This window comes from Lucilia cuprina, chromosome 3 (genome assembly GCF_022045245.1).
Source record: "Lucilia cuprina isolate Lc7/37 chromosome 3, ASM2204524v1, whole genome shotgun sequence".
Classification (NCBI taxonomy): domain Eukaryota; kingdom Metazoa; phylum Arthropoda; class Insecta; order Diptera; family Calliphoridae; genus Lucilia; species Lucilia cuprina.
The window spans coordinates 45757048-45775136 of NC_060951.1; the positions used below are offsets into that span (position 1 = coordinate 45757048).

Consider the following 18089-nt stretch of genomic DNA (forward strand, 5'->3'; position numbering starts at 1 on the left):
GTGTGTTTCGGAAAGATATATATGTTTTTGGAAATGACATTTTCTATTCGATTGATGGTCTAGATTAAAAATCAGTCTCCTGGCAATAGATCTGTCAAGTTTATAGTGCTAACTATATTTCCGTCTATAGTGCTGATTACAGATCAATCTATAGTCCCAACTACAGATCAGTCTATAACTCCGACAATATTTCAGTCTATAGTTTTGACTATAGATCAGTCTATAGTTCTGACTATAGATCCAGACTGCAGTTCAGTCTATAGATCCAGACTGTAGATTAGTCTATAGTCTAAACTATAGATTAGTCTATCGTTTAGAGTATTGATCAGTCTTTAGTCCTGACTATTAATCAGTCTATAGTTTATACTATAGATCAGTTTATAGTTTTGACTATAGATCCAGCCTGTAGATCACTCCATAGATCCAGCCAGTAGATCAGTCTTTACTCTAAACCCTACATAGGTCTTCAGTCTTTAGATCAGTCTATAGTTCTTAATACAGATAAGTCTATAGTCCGGGCTATAGACAAGTCTATGTATACACTGATCTATATAATCAACCAGTCGGGGATCCTCCTTTGTAAAGGTGGATGAAAAAATAAAATAAGTAAAAACAAACAGAAGTTCCTGACACTCAAGTTGGATCCATGGCTCGATCCATTCTTTAATCGAGAATAATGATAAGTCTATAGTCCAGAATATAGCTCAATCTAAAGTCCCGACGACAGATCAGTCAATAGTCTTAGTATAGATCAGTGCATATTTTGGAATTAGAAATTTCTGTTGAAAATTGAGAAATTTTTCTTAAAACTAAACTTTTTTATACAAAATTAAAAATTTTTTATTCAAAACTATAAAATTTTGAATTTGTTTGAGATAAACAAAATAAAAAAATTCGTTTAAAATTTCTTATACAACTTAATTAAAACGACTAATGTTGTTTTTATTATTAAATGTTTTTCTTTATTTATTTCAAATATGTATATATTCACAATAAAAGTTAAAATCTGAGTGTTTTTTTTTTCATTATTTATACATTCTACGATGTAAATTCTACAGATTATATTTCTATATATTTATATATAATAATATAATATATATGTGTATATTTGCTTTAATGCATATTGATATTAACTTATTTCCTTAAAAAAAATAGTACAAATTAAAACAAGAAAAATTTGTTTGCCTTTCATATCCTTCAAAGGGAAAATATCCTACAGTTCTTTTTTCATTCTTTACAAGAAAATATAATTATTCTTTAAGGAATTCTAGACTACAATTATAGACAAATATTTTTACATAAAAAGATTTTGTTGAAATTCGACAAACAATAATAAAATAAAGAGAAATACGCATGAATTTAAAATAAAAATGTTATGAAATGCTTCAATTCTATACAAAATGATGAAGTGTGCGTTAGTTCTTATGAACCAACTTTCATTTGTTGTTGATTTTGTAATTGCTGCTGTTTCTTTTCACGTTCACGGCGACGTAGTTTTTTGCGTCTCCTATCAATACTGGCCAAATCACTTTTGATTATATTATACGTTTTACGTAAATCTTGGATTTGTTTTAATAAAATTGCTATACACTGGTCGGGATTGAGTGAAGGATCTGAAAGAAAATTAAATAAGTACTGAATTATATAATTTATTGATATGTGTGGATGTCGCTTACCCAATTGCACTAGGAAATTATAGGGACATGGTTTAGAACCTGGTGTTGTAGATTGTTGTGTTTGTTGTTGCGATAAATTGTGTTGTTGATGTCGTGTACCGTGATGTGCACTGCGTTGTGAAACATTATCGGAATTGTCATCGCTATCAGAAGCTGTTAAAAAAATATATTAAAAATCAGTTCAAAATAATTTTTTTTTTTTTTGGAAATCGACAAATTTTAAACAAATTAAGAATATTTTCGAAATATAGAATTTAAAAATTTTATTTTAGAGAATTAAAAATTTAAACAAAATTGTACTCACCAGTATTCTTTTTATTGCACTGCAACGCTCTCCGTCTCTTTGAGTGTTGATGATGTTGAGTTTGTTGCGTTTGTGTTTGCTGCTGTTCCGTTACCATAGCGTTATTATCAGCCTGTTTACGTGGTCTTCTTCGCTTACGTGGCGATACTTCATTTTCTACATCTACCGATTTCTTTAAATCTTCACTGGACTCATCTTCCTGACTGCCCGAATCGTTGGGAGAACTACTCGTGGTAGCTGTAGTGGTAGTAGTGGCTGAAGTTGTTACCGCTGCAGCAGCTGTTGTAGAAGAACCAGATGGCAAGGTTTTGTTGTTTGATTGTACATTAGAAAAGTCTTTATCGGCCGTAACACTTGAGTCGGGCATTATGGAAGTGGCTGTTCTTTCTTGAGAATCTTCACGTCCAGTTATAACCGAAGCCGGACTTCCTGGTATGGTCTCTTCACATCTCAGTTGTATAATGGAATCATTGTGTGGATCAGGTAATGTAGTTGTTGTTTCAGCTGCTGCCATAGATGAGGCCACGGTCACCAAAGGCGCTGAAGGTGGTGGTGGTGCTATTTCTTTAGTTGCAAGATTAGAGTGTGGATTCAGGGGATTTATTATTGGCAGACTTGTAGGTTTTGGTATATCACCCAAAGGCTTTAGACCATCATCTGGCCGTAATTCCGTCCTGGGATCCAGATAAAAACCAGATGTTGAAGTCGGTGCTGGTGTGGGATTGCTGGGTGCCGATAGTGGTTGAAATCCACCTTTTGAAGGTGTTTGTATGAGGCCGGATGTGGTAATAGGTTTAAGATTTTGTGGTATGGGTCTTATGGTTGTAGAGTTTTCAAATGTTTTAGCTGTGGACACAAATGCTGTGGGATTGGAGGCTTGTATTGAGGATGCTGTGATGTGGGATTGTGTAGGATTTGATAGCAAAGTTGATGTAGTGGTTACTAGATTGGGTTTTGTTATGGTGGCAGCTAAAGAGATAGATTGAGATTGTGTTACTACTATTTGTTGGCTTTGCTGTTGCAATTGTTTTTGTGGTGTTTGCTTGGGAGTTTGAAGAGCAGCAGCAGCTGCCTGTGCGGCAGCCATTACCGAAGGCACTGCTGTGGAAGCAACAACTACTGAAGCGGGTATATCCGGCAAAACTATGGGAACTCCTGCAGAAGCCGTTACCACCGTATTCGATGGTCGCACCGAACTCGTTGCCAGTTTATGGGGCGTAGAAATAGTTGATGCTGTTGAAGTTTGTCCCATCTGGGAGGTAATCTCTTGCTTTTTCTCACTAACAATTTGAGTTTGTTGATTTTGAGCACCAGCTGTGGGCATTATTAATACAGATTTCTGTATAGTTTGTGGTAAATTACTTGAAGACAGCGTTTGCTGTGGATTGACTTGTATGACGGGTTTGGGAGCATTTTGATATCCAACTGATGTGGTGGCATTTTGTGGTATTATTTTACCTACTAGCGAAGTGTTAGACGTCGTTATACTAATCAAATTTGTGGATGCTGTAGTAACCACTGATGCTGTTAAAGAAGGATTTCTTGTTAGAGTAGTGGAAGTAACAGCTTTAATGGGTATAGGAGCCGGAATGTCATGATGTGTGGCATAGGCCACTTTAGCGGCACCCATGGTTGTTTCCAGTTTTACTGCTGTGGCCGAGGGTTTACACGACTCTGGTCCCAGTAATACAGGGCTGGGTTTCTGTTCTACAGGTGTGGTAGTTGCTCCTGAATCTTCAGCCACATCTTCTATTACCAATCTTCGTTCAGAGTCTGTACTGTCGTTGCTATCATCCGAGAATGTTTCGGGATTGGTAGAAGATAGGGGAGTGGTTGGTGTCACTGGATGACTAGTGACTGGTGTACGTCTTTGTATAGCACATTCTAGTTTTTGTATGGTCTCCGTTAGCTGATTCTTGGTGCCTCCCATAGATTCCAAAATACCCATTTTCGGTTCAGGGGAAGTTAAAGGTGTGCGCTTATTTGCCAGGAAGGTGTTTAGAGGACCACTTAACAGACCCGTCGATGAGGAGGATGATGAAGTAATGTCGGTGTTTATTTTTAATGGTTCGCTCAGCAAAGTACCTGACGAAGTGTTAGTGGCAAATGGATTTGTCTGTGTTAGATTTTCCAACGAAGATTTGAGAGTTGTGTTTGTATTTAAACTACTTGTTAATAATGAAGGCAAACTAGAAATTGTGGGTTTTTCTTCTTTTGTATCAGCTGTCTCTTTATCTTTCGTTTGTCCTGCTGCAGCTTCTTGCTTTTTATTTTCTTCTTCCTCTTTCTTTTGGGATATGGCCTTTAATACTTTATCGGCTATGGAGGAGGTGGTAGGTTTTGTTTCCAATTTAGAGGGATCAAAATCAAAAGCTCCACCAGTAGCGGACAGCAAAACTTTAGCATTTTCCAATTCAAATTTATTTTCACGACTACTGGAGCCCGCGCCAAATGATAACTCAAATACGCTGCGTGTTTCTATGAAAGGGCTGCCAACTTGTGGTTTTGTGGTAGGAGTGGTGGCCATATTAGGAGGTGTAGACAATTTAGGAGAGGCTACTATGGGTTGAACTATTGCAGTAGCTTTTATGGTAGAAGTAGAATGCGCTGTAGAGGATGATGGCAAGACATTTGATGATTTTTCGGGTAAGGTCTTTGTGGGTGTAATCTCTGAAGGATTGGTGGGTATGACAGGTGTTTGTGGTGATTGTAGGGCATCAGTTAAGGCCCTTGTAGTTTCTTGAACAGTTTGTGCCAATTCCTCATTTAAGGCATTTATGTTCAAATTAAAACTGGGAGATTTACGCAGAGTATCGAAGGCGGAGTTTTCTCCTTGCTGTTTTTGTGGCGTTATTACCGGAGCTAATAGAGAAGAAGCCGAAGAGGCTGGAGTATTAGTAGGTGGTATAGATTTTGGCAGAGCTGGAGCATTCATTGTTGTACTAGCGTTAGTTTTAGTTTGTGCCGAAATTTGCGTTTTAATGGGAGTAGAAGAGCTGGCCGTACTGGAGGATGTAGTGGATGCTGATGAATGATGCAATAATTTGGCATCTGCTACTAGGGGACTGGGTGTGTTGGACTTTTCTTCCAATTTTAAAAGTTTAGCTTTTTCTATTACCGATTCTTTCATGGGTGAACCACGTTTTTTACGATTAACCAAGGCTGACATAGGATTTGGTCCCAAGGTGTTATGAAGCTCTGTCTTGACATTAGACTTATTACGTTGTGTTATTGCTGTGCTTGAACTGGCAGTCGCTCCTATATTGGCGGTGATAACAGAAGAAGTATGCGATTGAACCATGGGTGATTTCCGTATTTCAAATTCAAATGGTTCATTGTCCTTGAACTCATAAACATCTGGTGAATTGGGTTTATTGATAACAGACGATGAAACCTTTGTTTCCTTGGCACAAGCACTGGCGTAAGAAGTAGAAGAAGTCGAAGTGGTAGATGGTGAAGATAACGATGTAGAAGTAGAAGAAGAACTACCTGATATGTCCAATTTACTCATGTCGGGCAAAAATCTTGAACCAGACGAAGAAGAAGTGTTTGATGATGATGACGTAGAAGAGGAGGTTGAAGATGTGGAGGATGGCGAACAAGCGGCTGGTGGCTCAACTTTAATGATTTCTTTGTGTAAATTTGGTTCAATGAATTTTTTAGCTGTTTGCGAATGAGCGCTTAAGGATTCTGTCAAAGAACCTTTTTTGGGAGTATCTATTTTTTTGCCAAAAGAAGTTTCCAATTTCTTAGCCACAGATAGAGGTTTTTCCACTATAACTGAAGTATATTTACTGGGCATACTTAAGCTGGAAGATGACGTTGCCGAAGCAGGGAATCTAGTGGGTTGTAGTATAACTGTTTTTGTTTCTGGCGTGGCACTTAAGACGGGTTTCTTCTCTTCATCCTTGAGTGGTGTTGTTGCTTCCGTTTTCAAATCTGGTTCTTGTTTTATATTTATAACACCCACCGATGATTTAGATTCCTCTTGTTTTATAAAAGGTTTAGCTTTTATGGTTTCCTGTCTTTTCTCACTTTCTCGTTCTTTAATGATTTTCTCCACCACTCGAGTACTACCCATGGATGTGGTGGGAGTTTTAGATACCATTTGTGGCTTATCTAATGATCTTAATTTTTCAGCATTTATTATTTGTTGGAATTTCTTTCTCATGTTTTCGAGTTGTGTAGTCTTATCAGAAGATTGCGACTCATCATCACCAAACGAATCAGTTTCTGAGGAAATCTCAGTAGAAGAACGTTTACGTGGCTCTTCTTTAGTTTCCTGTTTACATTCTTCTTTCAGATTAAGTGAAGAAGAGTTTAATGGATTTACTGATGTCTTCATATCAAACTCATTCTTTTCCATTTTAATTTTATTAAGGATACTACTTTCCTTACTATCCTTTATTTCTTTTGCCGAATCCTCATTTTCTATGGAGGTTTTTATACTCTGGAATCCCTTTAGTTCAGAACGTATTTGATTTAGATCATAGTCACGTCCTTTACGTTGTACCAAAGACTTACTGGTACTTGGCATATCTTCATCATCATCCTCCTCATCATCTTGATCATCGGTATCCGATTGACTATTGGGCGCTGATATTGATTGTTTAGATTTAGCGGGAGACTTTAATCCTTTAGCAGAGTCTTTCATATTGCGTATAGGTCTTTTAACAGGTTCATCAGAATCTGTATCCGACTCTTCCTCGGTAGCTATAGAAACATCTGAAACATTAGCCGATGTTCTTCTAGCCGAATTGGGTGTTTGCCTTTGAGGACGTTTTTTCAAAGCCGATGATGTTGCTGGTGATTTGGTACGACTAGAGTTCGAGGCCACTGAGGAAGGTGTAGTTGATCTCGGAGGCATAGAATCACTACGTCCACGACCCCGTTTACCAGCTGCTATGGGTGTTTTCGAGGCTGATACTACCGCTTGTTGTGTAGTAGATGATGTCGAGGAGGCTGCACTATTTGTGGCCGATCCAGCTGGTGTCGAAGCCAATGAAGCTGCTGATGGTGGTTTTGGTGGATTTTCCTTAGATTTTTCACTTGAACTAGATATTCTGCCACCACCCTTAAATTTCGATCCTTTAGTTAAATTTTCAGCAATACGTTCCCTTGGTACCCATTCATCATAACGATTATTCCAACCAGTATAATGTACCAAATACATGGGTGTACCACGTTGTAAAGTTATTTCTATAACCTTAGCCTCGTATGTCACTTTCTTTTCATGATAATAGACTTTTAGTTTATCACCCGTTTCTACCACAAAGTCACCTGTATCTATCTTTTCTACAACTATTTCATCTTTACGACGTTTATTGCTACGTTTGTCATCGTTCTGGGAAGACTGCTTGCGTTGTGTCTTATCCTTTTTGTTAGAAACATTTGAACCTAAAATAGGATTTCAAAGAATTAGTATTATTTAGGGTAAATTATTAGCGCTGGAAACACCACATGAATAGGAAAATTGTGTTTACAAATTTTTGTGTATAAAAATTTCTGATTTTCTAGATTTCTGATCACTTATGTATATTTCGGAACCATACACAAACTTCACTAATTAAACGCAAAAATCCTAACACGCGTAATAACTTTGTAAATATAAGAAAATAAAATCGATCAAAAACATGTATTTTGGATCAATTTAACTGGATATTTCAAGGTAACCGATCCCATTCTAGATCGAATAAAAGATTTGAGAAAATGCTAATAATATTAATTTGAAACGTTTAATTCACAAATAAATAAATTGTTCTAAATGGTTTAGATCCTAACTAAAGCTTTTGTAAAAAAACAAACTTTATACAATATTTTTTAATATTTCTTTTAAATAGATTTTTCATCCACTTAACTAAAGCTTTTGCAATTATAGTTCCTCTCTCATTTTGCGTTTCTCTTTTAATAATTGTTTGTTTCTCTCTCTCTCTCCCTTCCTGTTTTCTTTAAAAACAACACTTTTTTAGTTTCAGTTATCCACTAACTGTGGATTTTGACGTTTGTTGTTAAAATAGCGAAGCAAAAGAAAATCGAAAAAATTTGCCGATAAATTTATTTAAAATAAAATTAACAAAAAAAGTTTTGCATAAATTGTAACCGTCTAAGAAATAGGTAAAAAAAATATTAAATAATTGATGTTTACAATATTAACAAAAAAAAAATAATTATAAAATAAATCTTAAGTGCATATAAAACATGTGGAGCAGTATTAGTAGTATCTCAAGTGTTACTTTTTAAACAATCCAATTGGGCAACTAGCTGAGAAATATTAATGAAATAAAAGTTGTCAAAACCATACTAAATGTATGGATGATATTGAGCTGATAAGATGCGTGTGCAGGTCATAAGTTTTATTTTGGTTTTATGAAATTTATTTTTGTTTTTGGAAATTAGTATGGATCTAGTGTTATCAATAATATACATACATGGACAATGAGGTGTTATATCAAACGAAAACTGGTTCGTTTTAGTTTTGTAGCAAGAATTTTAAATTTTAAAAGTATAGGGGGTCCTAATATTTTACATCGCAATATCTATAATGCTAATACCCGGTCTAGACGATAATGCTAATACCCTACTTTTGTTTAAAATATTATTAAATAATAACAAATTGTTAAAGATAACAACATAGAAATATAAAAAAGAGTGCACAAAACAATATAAACTTGTTATCGGTACTGGGCTTCATCTTTAAAATACTAATAGTTGCAGGTTATGGTATCAATAATGTTCTTGGAGGTTGAACATCACCTGTTGCAGAAGAAGAACACATACTACCACATAGAATAATAGACTTACGATCTTATTCATAATAAAAAACGAGCTGCTAACTTTTTGTCTGTAAATTTCCATAAAGGAAAGATAGCAGCTCGTTAGTTGATGGTTGATGTTTGTAACGCCCAAAAATATTGTATACCAATCGGCTCAGAATCACAGTTTCTGAGTCGATTTTGCTATGTCCGTCTGTCTATGTGTCCTTGTAAACCCTGTGCACATGCTACAGGTCACAATTTTAAAGATAATTTAATGATATTAAGTATTCACACTTATTCCTCCAAGGACGAAAGCTATTGAAAATGGTTAAAATCAGTCCATTATTTCGCCTAGCCCCCATACAACCTCCGACCCTCGAATAGGGTCTTTGGGCATATAATTGGACAAAACTTAGTTTTATAAATCTTTAAATGACACTACCAATTTTAGTAATGATCGGGACTCATTTGACCCCCCCATACTAACTCCCCTTCAGAAAAAGACTTCAAGGTCAAAATTCACTTATAAACACTAACAACACGATAAAATTTGACATAAATAACTTTGAAGAAAACGTAAATTCCTTTGCCGACATTGATAAGGATATACCCATATTTACCCCTACTCTCCTATGAGCCCTTTTGTGGAAAATGTCTTTTTTAATTAACAATAAGTAAAAATATTCCAAAATAAAATTAAAAAACAAATTAAACATTTTTAACATACTGATTAATGTAGGGTATCATATTGTTGGCAATTTCCAACAATACATTCATACTTATTTATTATTTAAAAGCCCATTAATGCCTAATAATCTTTTATAAACCGCACAATACTTAATCTAAGCCTGGTTTGTGATGACGGTCCACATACATGACACACTTTATATTTTTTGATTGCAGAGCCAAACTATCTACCTGAACTATCTCAAAATCTATGGACTCATCCGGTTGAGATAATATCATGAACATTTTATTGTATTTGCTACAACATCAATGAATCATAGAGAATTTCCATAAAACATCTTAAAGAAATTTCCAACTAGGAACATTTTTAACTTTGTCCAATTATAGTATGATTGTAATTGTTGTAATGTTATGAATTTAATTTTAATTTGATTATTAATTTAAGAAAGTTTAAGTGATTTTTACCAAGAATGACTTATATGGATATTATGGCCAATAACGAGAAGTGTACCGTAAGATTTTGTATAGAAGTATTAAAGTGATATTTGTATATGAGTTAGGTTCAATTTGGACCAATTTTAAAAGACTTTAATTATGTAAAAACACTGCCAACTGTCGTTGGAGAGGCAGACAGACATCGATATTAAGCTGGATTTCTCAAACATAAAAAAATTTCGATATTTTATATGATAAATCTTTAATTTGAAAAATAAATTTAATCTTAATGGTTGGGACGAAAGATCTTCACGATAATTTTAACAGCTTTAACGTTTTTCAAACATTATTTCGAAATTAAAAAATGTAAGAAATTGGCCTCGAAAAGTACTAAAATTATATTTTTGTGAATATCCCCAATTTTGAGATTATTTTAACAGCTTCAAAATGTTTCGAACAATACTTTGAATTTTCGAACTTAATTTTAAATATTCCAACATAGCATTGTAGTGTCATAACGGCTTTAAAAATGTTTCGAACTTATGTTCGAATTTTCGAATTTTTTTTTAGTTTTTATGACCAAGAGATTATTTTAAGAGCATAAAAAATTTTTCAAACATAACTTCGAGTTTTCGAATATTCGAACATAATATTGTATTGTCATTAGCTGTACTCACAATAACCTAATTTCAGAAAATTCGGGCTACCGGAATTGGTCTTAAAACAATTTTCCCCAATTAATTCGTCGTTCGTTACGTACGACGAATTTCGTCATACGCAATGATTGTGTTCATTTTCATATACCCAAGTGTGTTCTATTTCTGACGGGGAATATTCTTTCCGAAAAATTCGTTGTTCGTCCCAATTGTGCGTAAATTTTCTAAGTTCTACAGTGAAAATTATCTATATATGTACATATTTATTTACAAAATACAGAATAAAAAATTCAGAATGCTAAATTATAAATAAAACATTTCTTTGATTTATATAAATTTCAGACCCCATACATCCCTCCTATACAAAATGAGTTTTCTACTAAAAGCAGCTAAACAATTAACCAACTCGCCTCTAACCACCACAAACACCGGCCTTAGATGTCTAAGTACAGGACTGAATTTTCACTTAAGTAATACAAATAATAAACACAAACAACAACAACAGCAGCAACAATTTAGATTTAAATCTCAACAAAATGCCACAAAGAACAAACCAAAAACAAGTAATGTCATTTATACCTTATTTACATTGGGTGGCATTACATTGGGCTATTTGGTATTCGATAATATGGAGAAATTAAAAAAGGTACAAATGAAATCATTAGAAGCTACAAATAAATCAGCTGGTAGTAAGCCGACAAATGTAGACAATAGCGAAGATGATGAGAAGGTTATTAAAACATGGCATTGTACACAACGTAAGGATTTACCCACCTTTAAATTGGAGGAAATAAATAAACATAATAGTTTGGAAAAGGGGGTCTGGGTAACGTATGGCATTGGGGTGTATGATATCACTAAGTTTATACCCAATCATCCGGGTAGTGATAAGATTATGTTGGGTGCTGGCAGTGCCATAGATCCATTTTGGGCTATTTATCAACAGCATAATAATAAGGAAATCTTAAAACTGTTGGAATCTTTTCGTATTGGTAATATAAGTCCAGAAGATGAGGTGAGCACCGATGATATGGGATCACCCTGGGCCATGGAACCTAAAAGACATCCTTTATTAAAGCCAGCCTCTGAAAGACCTTTCAACGCTGAACCTCCTTTATCGCTATTGGCGGAGAACTTATACACACCCAATGAGTTCTTTTATGTTAGAAATCATTTACCAGTGCCAGTAATTGATATCGATTCTTATGAATTGGAAATCGAAATTAGCACTCCTCAAGCGGGTGCCAAGCAAGAGCAAAAGGTATTAACTTTTGAAGATATAAAAGCTTTACCCAAGCACACAGTAACGGCAGCTATAATGTGTGGTGGTAATAGACGTTCGGAAATGACTAAATTTAAAAGTGTTAAAGGTAATTGTGATTAATAAGCAGTTTAATATTTGATTGAATGATATTTTAAATATATTGTTTTTTAAGGTCTATCCTGGAGTGCAGGAGCTGTGGGCAATGCTAAATGGTCGGGTGCACGTTTGCGTGATGTTTTATTAGCCATGGGTGTAAAATCTAATGAAAAATTACATGTTATTTTTGAAGGAGCCGATTTAGATCCCACTGCTAATCCCTATGGTGCTTCTATACCTCTATCAAAAGCTATGGATGAAAGAGGTGATGTTATATTGGCCTATGAAATGAACGGTAAACCTTTGAATCGTGATCATGGTTTTCCCATACGTGCTATTGTACCAGGCACTGTGGGTGCCCGTAATGTTAAATGGCTGACACGTATTGAGGTGTCGGAAAATGAGTCCAACTCGCATTGGCAGCAGAATGATTATAAAGGTTTCAGTCCTAGTACCGATTGGGATACCGTGGACTTTAAAAAATCTCCTGCCATACAAGCTATGCCAGTGACATCGGCTATTTGTACTCCCACTCATGGTGATAAGGTTAAAGTTTCTGAGGATGGTTTTGTAGAAGTACGTGGTTATGCTTGGTCTGGTGGTGGTCGTCGTATTGTACGTGTAGATTTAACCGCTGATCAAGGTAAAAGTTGGCATGTAGCCACTTTGGAACAAGAAGATGAACCTGATGGTCGTCACTATGGCTGGTCTTTGTGGACAATACGCATTCCTGTGGATCCTAAGCAAAAGGGAAAAGAAGTAGAAATCTGGGCAAAGGCTGTAGATTCAGCCTACAATGTTCAACCGGAAAATTTTGAAAATATTTGGAATTTACGTGGTGTTTTATCGAATGCCTATCATCGTGTTAAAATTACAGTCGATTAGGTATAGAAAAGAATAGAGAGTTAGGAATGAAAAAGAGTAGGGTTTTGGATACAGACAAAAAAATTGGAATGTTGTTTTTCTAAAAAACTTGTAAAAATCAAATGTCAGTTTAATAAGTTAAGAACCAAAGATGAAATTAAATAATGTTTAGAGTTTTGAATTTCTAAATAAAATGAATTAAAAACTTTAAAACCTTGGAAATCTAGTATTTTGTTTACTTAGAGCGTAACCCTACTGAACCTAAACCAAAACCTATATATTCAAAGAAAAGACTTAGAACTATTTGTATAAAATTTTCAATTGGAAGTTTTAAAAATGTTGGTAATTTTCATATTATGGTGAAATAAAATTTGAAAATTTTGAACTTACCAGATGGTGATGAGTCGCGTGTTACTTGTCCCGAAGAATCCTTAGAACCGCCACTTTCTTTATCCTTCTCTTTCTCCTTTTCTTTATCTCTTTCTCTTTCACGATCGCGTTGTTCTCTCTCACGTTCCTTTTCTTTTTCCTTTTCGCGCTCACGTTCTTTTTCCTTTTCCTTCTCTTTTTCCTTTTCTTTTTCACGTTCTTTCTCTTTTTCCTTCTCCTTTTCACGTTCTCTTTCTTTCTCGCGTTCTCTTTCCTTCTCCCTCTCACGCTCCTTTTCGCGTTCTTTTTCCTTAGCATCCTCTTTTTCACGTTCCTTGCTAGCTGCAGCAGCTTTTATTTTGGACAAAGGCACATCTCCTTCATCTTTATCTTTTACAGTTTTCTCTTCATATTTCTCTACTAAACTTTTGACTTTGGTAGTTGAAGTGGTGGATGCACCGCCTAATGAAGATTTACGTTTATTTTTTTGTACAGTTTCTTGGCTACTAGATTCACTAGTATTTTCCGATTCTTCGGTAATGGAGGCATTGGCTGCAGTAGAAGATGAGGGTGTAGAGGCTAAAGCTAATGAAGAACTGCTGGTTGAAGTGGTGGCTAGTTTTGAAATGGGCGTAGAGACTTCTTTATTGACTTCTTGTGGTTTGGGTGAAGCTACTGAGTTGGCACGAACTAAACTGCGTCCCTTACTACGATTGGAATTGCGGGGTGACATTAACATTGAACAGCCCAACTTACGATGAAACTCTCCATAAGGCTGTAGAAATTTCTTAAAGGCTTGTTTCACCAAATTCGTAATGCTAACCGTAACGGGGGCAAAGCCTAGACGTACAGCAATAGATTTCCATTGATTTTGTGAAGTTACACGATTATAACCGCCACGCTTTTGAACAGCACGAAATAAACGATAGAGATCTACATCTTTATTTTGTATAGAGGGCACTTTGTTAAGAGGCGTGCCACGATCATCCATGTATTTGTAGAGTTGGGCTACAAAACGATCTTTTTCCTCACGCGGCTCATCATCTGAGGAATCCGAATCAATTTCATCTTCATTTTCACTTGAAGAGTTGCTGAGACCAAACAAAACATCACGATCCCAATGGTTAGGTAAGACATCGCTATCCAAATACTCCAGAGCAGCTTGCACCGCAGGGCCATCTTGTTTAGCAGCCGCCTCACGTGTAAACTCGGTGGCCTCCTTTTTAGGCACCGTATAATAACGACCATCTTTGAATGAACGCACCAAATATTCATCTTTAACACGTATACGCACAGTAGCCTGGGCTGTAGGAGCCACCACTAAACCTGGAAACCATTTCTCTTTATCCTTTTTCTTTGATTCTGTCTCCACACAAACAACTTTGCCAATGTGCTCTTCCTTCTCATTGATTACTTCCTTGGCGTCACTTTCGTCATCTTCATCCGAGCTGTCGTCGTTCATTTGGCCCCGACGCCTGCCACGACGACCTCCCACCACCGGATTGCCAAAATGCTCGGGATGCGTTAGGGGCAACTGATCCAAAGTCTCACTCTCATTGAAATGGCGACCACTTTTAATGCACAAAGCTGTACGACGTAAAGTAGTGATGTCGCCATCATCGAAAACCACTGTATACTGGGAGCAATCTTGTATTTTAGTGACCGTGGCCTCTACATAATCTTTACGATCTGGATGACGTACTTCGACCACAGCACCAACTCTTAATTGTCCAGGAGAGGCTTTAATGTCGTCATCCGAAACAACGCCCGAGCCGAGACCTTGCTTGTAGGCAACCTTAACTTTTATATTGCGTACTACTTCACTAACTTTGGCCTCACAGAAGGCTCCCTTGTATTTGGCACTAACCTCCGTGCCCACTTGGAGATAGGGTGGATCGTCCACTTGCTGTGACAAAAATAAAGGAAACATTATTATTATCGTTTAAATGAAAACAAATATTGTTGTTTATATTTTTTAAGGTTCATTGAGGTTATGTCAACAATTGCATTTTTTATTCAAGAAGACTCCTTGAGAAAAAACGACAAACATGTAGACACACAACTGAACACGTAAAATTTTTCCGTTTATTTTTTTATATACATATGTACATGTAGATATATTGAGACTCCACACAATTTTTTCCACTCACCTGCATTTTCTGAAGAAAATATCGTTCAAAACTTAAATTATCGCTTACAAACGCCACTTTTGCAATAAATTATTAAACATTTCCTCCAAAAAAATACGGATTTTCTTGGTGAAATTCTAAATTTAACAAAGTTCTTTAAGTTTTTTTCTTTTAGACAGACTGTAGATTTGTTTTTTTTTCGCTTGTTTTGTTACGCCTTTTATTGAGGGAGGCTATAATTTTTCCTGGTGAGACTCGTTTTCCTTAAACAATTATTATTTTTTCTATAAATTTTCCTTTTATTTTAAACAACTTTTGCATTATTTGTTTATGTTTGTTAGTTTTAATGGGAAAATTATTATTTTTGGCGCACGAATAAGAAAAATTTTCACTTAAAACTTTTTTACTGCGTTTTTCTCTGTAGTATGCGGAGACCAGCGTCAACAATCGTTATTAACGGCGTTATCACTAAGAATTTCGGCGGCGACATAAAATCAGCTGCAGCCGTCGATGCTTTTAAGTCTCTTCATTTTGTTTATAATCCGTAAATCCCTAAAACAGCAAATTCTGTGTGTTAATTATCTGATCGTAATACCATGTATTTTTGTGCGATAAACATATCAAACGTCATACAAGAAAAATTTTCAGATATTATACAAAATGCAGCAAAAATGTTCAAACAGTTAACGGCGTTTATAAAAACTTATAGACGGCTATAAGCCGAAATGACGCAGTTCATAGTTCGTCGTAATTGTTGTTATTTGAGCAGTGATGTACTATTGATGAATGTGGGTAATCGGTTTATTCTTTGTGTTTGTAGTTTTTTTGAGTTAACGTTATATTTCGTATTGTATTATTATACTATTTAAAAATTTTAAAATAAACGCTTACTCCGCCATCTAGTGAGTAGTAGCTCGCATTAAAAGATTACAAACCCAAACAAAAAGACTATTGCAGAGTTTTTTGTTGTGGTTGAGCCCACCGATATTGCGACTGAAAAAATTATAAAATATCAGAAATCAATAACCATTCGATCGATATTTTAGTTAGTTAATGAAAAAATGTTTAATTTAGATAAAGAAAAAACACATTTTTTTATAAACACATAAACTTTATTAATTCTCCCACGACTTTAACATTAATGCTATTGCCCAATAAACGATATCGTTGACGATTTGTGGTTTTATCCGGAAAATCAAAAGTTTCTGGAAAGCTCATCAAGCGCGCAACTTCTCGAGGAGTAAAATAACGTAGCTTTAAACTAAATAACAAAGTTGAATGTTCCTTCTCTTCCTCAACACCAAGATTTTTCATTTCTTCTATATCCTTCAAGCGAGAAAATATACTTTGCATTTCTTTCAAGCTTAAGGGGCAATAAATTGAGCCTGTTCCCTCACTATAATGAGTATAAGCTTTTGTAAAACACATGGTATTTGAGGCTGTATTTGTTACAATATCCATTAACCATACTCTACGTTTTAAGACTTTTTCATCCAAATAAAATTCTGCTGGAATTTTATCTTCTTCAATTAATATGGTAGATAAATTAATATTTTCATTCAATTGCTCGTTTTCCATAGGCATTTCCAGACATAATTTATCAGTTGGAAGAGAAAAATCTTGTAATTTCCTTGCCACACAATAATAACGATGTCTGGTGTTGGGTACACCGATTTGTGTAGGACTCAATATAAATTCTCTATAATAAAAATTTGATTTCTCTAAGGCGTTTATATACATATTTCTTGCCTGAGATTCTTCAAATCCCTTGACATTTTCCATTAAAATGTATTGCACTCCTTGACACAAAGGCAACAGTTCACAGATATGATTTAAAGCATCCGAACGTTTATCTTCGATATCACGTTTTTGGCCAACACGTGTATGCGGTTGACAAGGAGGCGACATAAGTATGCAGTTAATTTGCAATTTTTCCAAAAGTTTCACACTTAACTTTTGTAGATTATTGTTCATTAAACAAGTTTCCTGGTGATTAAAAGCATACACTTCATTTGCAACGGTGTTGATGTCCATGGCAGCCATAACTTGACCATTTAGTTTAGAATCTATATATGTATGTATATATTTGAGGAAATTTTGTAAAAGAACTGTTTATATTTCTTTTTTTTAACTTACATTTAAATGCAAAGTGCATGCCTCCAATGCCGCTAAATAATTCAAGAATTTTAAGTTCCATTATTAAGTATTTTCCAAAACAAATATCTCATTCAGTTTGTAAAAATAATAGACGTTTGTAAAATTGTTTTTATTTGATTGTGTTTTGTTCATTAATTTCGTATAAATAAATAGTGCTGCCAGATGGGAAAATCATTTGTTTGACAGATATAAAGTCGACTTTTTGACTCTTCATATTTTGTTTTTGTTACAATATGACCTGATCCACATAGAAAACTTTTCGACTTTCGACTTTTTGCATTTAGTTAAAAGTAGATTTTTCGACTTTTTTCATTTAATTAAAAGTCGATTTTTCGACTTTAAATATTTTATAAATAGTGGACTTTTCGCCTATTTTCGACTTTTTCCGACCAGAGTTAAAAATTTATAAAATTGCCAGAAGCGTAAATTTATAATGTTGCCATTTAACATTATATTATTATTATTTATTATTATTAATATAAAAAAATTATTTATATATTTTCTATTTGTTGCAATTTTTTGAGTTTTTTCGATTTCTTTCTATTTTCGACTTTTTCCGACTTTTCGACTTTTTCCGACTATTTTATACTTTTTCCACGCACATAAAGAAAACAACCCGACGAAAAATAAAACAAACCGTAACAGCTGTTTTATCAAAATAAACATTTTTTTTGGTGTGGTGAGTTATTTTTGTTTA

General features: G+C 34.9%; 3 protein-coding genes across 4 annotated transcripts; 1 reads left to right on the forward strand and 2 right to left on the reverse strand.

The window, feature by feature from the left end:
- Nucleotides 1-942: 942 nt before the first annotated feature.
- LOC111677732 (serine-rich adhesin for platelets) lies at nucleotides 943-15670 on the reverse strand. Its single transcript, XM_023438921.2, has 5 exons — nucleotides 15257-15670; nucleotides 13128-15012; nucleotides 1981-7377; nucleotides 1677-1829; nucleotides 943-1613 (listed from the first exon to the last, which is right to left on the reverse strand). Exons 1-5 carry the CDS (start codon nucleotides 15260-15262, stop codon nucleotides 1423-1425), a joined length of 7632 nt encoding a protein of 2543 aa, XP_023294689.2. The 5' UTR covers nucleotides 15263-15670; the 3' UTR covers nucleotides 943-1422.
- LOC111677731 (sulfite oxidase, mitochondrial) lies at nucleotides 7942-12959 on the forward strand. 2 transcript variants are annotated; one of them, XM_023438920.2, is made up of 3 exons: nucleotides 7942-8094; nucleotides 10856-11883; nucleotides 11950-12959. In XM_023438920.2, exons 2-3 carry the CDS (start codon nucleotides 10881-10883, stop codon nucleotides 12756-12758), a joined length of 1812 nt encoding a protein of 603 aa, XP_023294688.2. In that variant the 5' UTR covers nucleotides 7942-8094; nucleotides 10856-10880; the 3' UTR covers nucleotides 12759-12959. The 2 variants fall into 2 exon arrangements, with proteins under 2 accessions (XP_023294688.2, XP_046803187.1); XM_046947231.1 differs by lacking the exon at nucleotides 7942-8094 and adding an exon at nucleotides 8274-8323.
- Nucleotides 15671-16310: 640 nt separating the features above from the next.
- Nucleotides 16311-17530, reverse strand: LOC111677743 (tRNA (cytosine(38)-C(5))-methyltransferase). The gene is made up of 2 exons (XM_023438930.2): nucleotides 17372-17530; nucleotides 16311-17301 (listed from the first exon to the last, which is right to left on the reverse strand). Exons 1-2 carry the CDS (start codon nucleotides 17430-17432, stop codon nucleotides 16331-16333), a joined length of 1032 nt encoding a protein of 343 aa, XP_023294698.2. The 5' UTR covers nucleotides 17433-17530; the 3' UTR covers nucleotides 16311-16330.
- Nucleotides 17531-18089: the final 559 nt, after the last annotated feature.